Source organism: Arachis ipaensis, chromosome B09 (genome assembly GCF_000816755.2).
Source record: "Arachis ipaensis cultivar K30076 chromosome B09, Araip1.1, whole genome shotgun sequence".
Classification (NCBI taxonomy): Eukaryota; Viridiplantae; Streptophyta; class Magnoliopsida; order Fabales; family Fabaceae; genus Arachis; species Arachis ipaensis.
The window spans coordinates 73,353,559-73,359,557 of record NC_029793.2 but is presented as its reverse complement, the minus strand read 5'-3'; the positions used below and the strand labels follow the sequence as shown (position 1 = coordinate 73,359,557).

The 5,999-nt window shown below is 33.3% G+C and overlaps 1 protein-coding gene across 1 annotated transcript; it reads left to right on the top strand.

Annotated features, from left to right (window-relative positions):
- On the top strand, positions 1,672–3,569 carry LOC110266864. Its single transcript, XM_021111910.1, has 5 exons — positions 1,672–1,889; positions 2,409–2,464; positions 2,907–3,023; positions 3,321–3,431; positions 3,537–3,569. Exons 1-5 carry the CDS (start codon positions 1,829–1,831, stop codon positions 3,567–3,569), a joined length of 378 nt encoding a protein of 125 aa, XP_020967569.1. The 5' UTR covers positions 1,672–1,828.

The following is a 5,999-nucleotide window of genomic DNA, read 5'->3' as shown; positions in this document are numbered from 1 at the left end:
CTCCTCTAAGCCATGCTGCCATAGTGGCGCCTAACTTGGAATTTTCCAAGTTAGGTGCCAGCTCAATGATTTGCAATGGTCCCCACGCTCATCAAGGCTTCAACGAAGACATTATTTAATTTTGATTTAAAATTTTAATTTATTTATAAATAGGAAAATATATTATTTAGTTTTGGAAAATATATTTTACATTAATTAGGATTAGATGTAAAAGAGAAAAGAATCAGCCCTTTGGGCTCTTCTCTCTTCTCTCTTACCTCATTCCACACTTTACAGTTTTATAGAATCCTAGTTTTCTCTCTGAACCATGAGCAGCTAAACCTCCACTGTTAAGGTTAGGAGCTCTGTTTATTGTATGGATTGATACTTTTACTCTTCTATTTTATTTCTTATTTTGATTTGAATTTCAAGAATTATTTTCGTTCTTCATCTTATGAATCTGGTTGGAACGGAAGTATGACCCTTATTCTAATTGAGTTCTTGTAAACCTTGGAAAAGCAATTTACTTGAATAATAGCTTGAAAACAAATTCTCCTAAACAACTAATTATCTGGACTTAACGGGATGCGTGACATATAATCCTCTTTCATTTGGATAATTAGGGTTTCTGTGGCACATAAACTAGTCTTGAACTTAACCCTCTAATTGGAATCAAGTGACCAAGGAATTGATGGTTGATGAAGGTTAGAGGAGACTAAAAAAGTCTAAGGAATTAGGGTTTAGTCACATATTGTTTGCCATGAATTGAATCTTGCATGATTAAAATAGTTGGTAAGAAAAGTTAATCCGAAAAATAAATATCTCTGAATCCTTAACTGTTTTACTCATATTTCACAACCCGTTTACTGCTTGCTTTCTGATTTTCTGAAATTACTGTTTGATGCAATTGAACTCTCAAAACACCATTTTTTATTTGTCTAACTAAGTAAATTACACAATTATTGTTGCTTAGTCCATCAATCCTCGTGGGATCAACCTTTATTCACTTGAGGTACTACTTGGTACGACTCGGTGCACTTACCAGTTAGTTTGTGGGTTATAAATTCCACACCACATGTCCTTTGTATTCAACATTGGCCAATTGTAATAATAGTGACACTAATAAATCTTCTCTTTATATGTTTCTTCTTTGTCCTATTTGCTTTGTATCCTTTTCGAAGTGAAGAGGCAGGTTGGGACGTGGTAATTACATGCCATAGTAAGAGTCTAAGTTTCTGTTTTCCTTTAGAATGTATCATATTATTAACTTGCGTAAAGATAATATCCTTTTCTTCTTTTAAACTGAAAATTTAGTTCTCTATACTATAAAGGCAAACTTTTATTCTAATTATATCAAATAATTGCAAGCTGAAGTTGTTATTTTAAATTTCATCCCATTGTCTCTATTACCCCCATTTTATTTAGTATTTGATCACAGAATATAGTCAGTTAAGTTACTTTCACAACCTTGGAATAGCTGTAGAATATCTATGATATGGTTTCTGTATAACTTTTTCTCAAATACTCAAATAACCTAATATTTTCAAAAGCCCCATATACAAACCATTTGATTCATGTGTGAGAATTAGTACATGATTTACACTTTTTTGTGAAATTTTATATTTTCACTTATTTGTTGTATGTGTTAAAGATCCTTGTAAAAATCGGTGACCTCTGTGGACTTGATCAAACTATGGAGAATGATGTGATTCTAGTCTTTTTTTATACTGATAACATTGTCGTGATTTGAGTACTCATCTTATATTATGTTTTTGTTATTTTTGATCCAAAGTTTCAATATTTTGAATTTCATTTCAGGCTATAAGGGTTGCTGTCATGAAATGTATTAATGGGGTATATGCATTGTGGGGTCGTATTGCATGTTCTGGCAAGAAAAATGGTACTTAACTGTCAGAACAATTGGACTTAGCCATCACTTCTTAATTAATATTACCTTCATGTTAAGATTTTCTAAACTGGAAATAAATGTCTTAATTGATGGTTACTATACTTGTCAAAATGTTTCTATAAAAAATGCTTGTTATGCATGCTTTAGTTTGTTGAAGGGGTGCATGGGTATTATTAAAACTCATTCTTCATCTTATATAGTAAAAAGAGGTAAATAAAACTGCAACTGTGATAGTGGATAAAATCCTCTTTCTTGCAAGAAATAAACCTTTTGTGTTTGGTCTATATGTCTGCTTAATTCATTATCATGCTCTTTATTTTATCTTGCAACAACTGATTGGCTAATACATACAAATCCATTGCCTTGTATAATCCAATATTTAAGTTGGTAAGTCCGGAAGGCAATTAACGCATTGATATATATAAATGTTTACATGGTGAGATGTGAATCATTTAATGGGGCACCTCATATCAATACTTTTACTTCTGCTTCTACTTACTGCTATTATTATTTTTATCAGTGCACAAAGTGATGGCAAATCTAACCAGGTCAATTTCTACATTATATATTCATGAGGTTGTTTCTTTTTTTTTGTCCCTCTCTGAGTTTCTTCTTTGTTTGTTTGCATCACCCATTTTGGTTCTCTTGTTAATAAACTGAGGTGGGTTTATGGCTACCCTTTCTCTATCCCTCTCTGTGATTTCAAAATGGTTGAATTGTGAACTGTGAACTTGAACTATGAACTATGAACTTGTTTCTTCAATTGTCTATTTTCAGGTTAATTGATTGTAAACAATTTGATTCCTCTATTTCCTAAGAATTTGAGCATGGTTTTGATTCCTCTATTTGTTTAGCAAATGTTCTTGAACTGATATGAACTTTAATCTGCATGGTTTGTTTAGCAAATGATTTTGATTCCTCTATTTCTTGAGAATTTGAGCCATTTCTCTGTGTTTTATAGTGTTGAAAATTATAATTTATTGATCTGTACTTAATGAGAAATTTTTGGAATTTTGAGGTTAAGGTTAAGTTTGATTGTCTCGACTCATTTGATACTTTTGATGAGTACCGTTCAGAAGAACTATCTATGACACTTTATCACAGAGAAGACTCATTATCCAAGATAAGTAACCTAGTAAGTTATTTTCAATTTTCCAGCTTCATTGATAACATTATTCAATCTAAGGGATATAATTATGTGACTGAGATATTACATTATCTTGTTCTGTTTTCATTGATAAGGTTATTTGTAGTATCTGATCTATATGAAATTTGTAACTTGTAATGCTATACGCTAGGCAATTATTTGACTTCAAAGAGAAATTTTGTTTTTCTCAAGAGAATAAATGGATCAAGCAATGTTTTGTTTTAGCTTTATGCAATTTATGCAACCTTGCTGAGACTTTATTTTCATTTACTTCCTTCATTATAGAGTTCACAAGATCAAAGAGACACTGTTGATTTTTCAGGACCCTTAATATCTCAAATGCACACCGTCCATGAGATCTTAGAAAGACATGAGCGACACATACGACATACTGCAGTATGTTTTGTGTAGTTGTGCTTAGACTTGTTGAAATCATTATTAAATGAAGATAAAATCGTTGAGTGTGTTTTCATGGCATTTCTTTTAAACTTGTTGTTTCAGGTAAGAAAATGGAAAGTAAAGAAACTGCATTGATATTCATGCATAGAGAATATAAAATCCTCAAGCGCTACAAAAATGATAGAAGTTCTTCCAAGAGGGCCATCTCCTTTCTCTAAAGCACAATGCTGTGAGCTACAAGATTCAGTAGCATGAGTTTTTGCTTATAAACTGCAAAACTCAACAATATTATGTTTGGATTATTGATATTTATTTTTTAATTTCTTTAATTTCTACACAAAAAATGACAAAGAGATAGAATAAGTTAATGACTTTAATAAGTTTTATATATATTGATATCCCAATGTATTTTATAACTACTTTGGTTATAAGAGATTGATATAGCTAATTTGGTTTGAATTTTATTAATGTAATACTAATTTTCATTAATTAATTTTTTAAATGATATTCACAGATTTTTGTCAATGGTTTTTATTGTTTTTGGAGTGCATTAGAGTACGTGTAAAAGCACATGCCATATTTTTTTTTAATTTGATAGGGATATAGCCACGCTTTAAAAGCGTGGCAATAGGTCCATGTTTCTTTGACTATTGGCACGCTTCAAAAGCGACACAATATCTTTTACTATTAGCATGCTTCAAAAGCATAGCCATATCTTTCACTTTTCGGTACGCTTTTAAAGCATGCCGATAAGTTAATACATATGGCCACGCTTTTAAGCGTGGCAAGAGTTGAAAGCGTGGCAAAAAAGAAAGCGTGCGGATAGATCCACAAAAGCGTGGCGATAGAGCAACCAACACGCTTGCGGATGTGACCCTTTCAAAAGCATACCGATAGCTCAAAAAGCATGGCAAAAAGCTGTTGACGCCCTTTTTAGCACTTTTCGGCATGCTTTAAAAGCATGGAAGAAGGCTTATTTTCTTGTAGTGGTACTATCGAAGGATTCGAGACTTTGAGGTAAAAGAGGCTCTAAAGCAGATGAAAAATGGCAGGACAGTAGGACCTGATAATATCCCGATTGAAGTTTGGAAAGGCCTTAGAGAAAAAGGTATCAATTGGTTAACCAAGCTTTATAATGAGATTTTAAGGTCAAAGAAGATACTTGATGAGTGGAGAAAGAGCACTTTGGTACTTATCTACAAGAATAAGGGGGATATACAAAGTTGCGAAAACTATAGAGGGATCAAGCTCATGAGCCATACCATAAAGTTATGGGAAAGGGAGATAGAATGAAGGTTGAGAAAAGAGACACAAGTAACAGAGAACCAATTTGGTTTTATGCCAGGAAAATCCACCGCCGAAGTAATATACCTGTTAAGAAGGATGATGGAGATGTATCGTAGTAATAAAATGGATCTACATATGGTGTTTATCGATTTGAAAAAAGCATACGATATGGTGCTAAGGGAGGTCTTATGGAAGGTTTTAGAAAAGAAGAGAGTAAGGATCGCATATATTCGTGCAATTAAAGACATGTATGATGGGACAACAACTGTAAAGACTCAAGGTGGTATAACAGAGAAATTTCCTATTGGTATAGGATTACACTAGGGGTCTTCCTTAAGTCCATACCTTTTCACATTAGTCTTGGAAGTACTCACAGAGCATATCCAAGAGTCTGTGCCATGGTGCATGCTTTTTGCCGATGATATCGTCCTTATGGAAGAGTCAAGGGAAGACCTAAATAAAAAGTTGGACTTATGGAGAGAAGCTCTGGAAGTGTATGGTCTGCGCATAAGCCGTAGCAAGACGGAATATATGGAATGTAAGTTCGGTTTGTGAAAGGAAAACCCTAATATAGAGGTGAAGATTGGAGAAAATATCCTACAAAAAGTTAAAAGTTTTAAGTATCTTGGGTGCATCATACAGGATAATGGAGAGATTGAACAGGATGTGGATCCAAGCAGGTTGGTCAAAATGGCGGAGTGCATCTAGTTTTATATGTGACAAAAAATTTCTTTAAAACTTAAAGGTAAATTCTATCGCATTGCTATAAGACCAGCTATGCTTTATGGTACAGACTGTTGGGTGGCCAAAGGGGAGCACGAATATAAGCTAAGTGTGGCAGAGATAAAGATGTTGAGATGGATGAGCAGTCATACACAATTGGATAAAATAAGGAACGAAGATATAAGGGAGAGAGTTGGAGTAGCACCCATTGTGGAAAAGATGGTAAAATTGCGTCTCAGGTAGTTTTGACATGTGAGAAGAAGACCGACAAAGCATCCAGTCAGAAGGGTGGATGAGATGGAGGATGGACAAGGGGTGAAAGACAGAGGAAGACCTAAGAAGATCATCCATGAGGTAGTCAAACGAGATCTACATGTAAACGGTCTCGCTGTAGACACGATACATGACAGAACTCAATGGCGTTGATTGATTCATGTATATATTCAATTAGACTGTTTTATATCTATTCAATTTAAATTTAATTTTGTATTATTCTATTTTAAATTAACCATTTTTTAATTTATACACAATAATTAAATAAATATAATTTATTAA

What these genes read in the sequence shown, in the direction of transcription:
- LOC110266864 (XM_021111910.1), top strand. Translation starts at nt 1,829, where the DNA reads ATGGGGTATATGCATTGTGGGGTCGTATTGCATGTTCTGGCAAGAAAA. An exon ending in TATCCAAGATAAGTAACCTA is followed by an intron (nt 3,024 to 3,320) that starts GTAAGTTATTTT and finishes CCTTCATTATAG; the next exon opens with AGTTCACAAGATCAAAGAGA. An exon ending in GACACATACGACATACTGCA is followed by an intron (nt 3,432 to 3,536) that starts GTATGTTTTGTG and finishes TTGTTGTTTCAG; the next exon opens with GTAAGAAAATGGAAAGTAAA.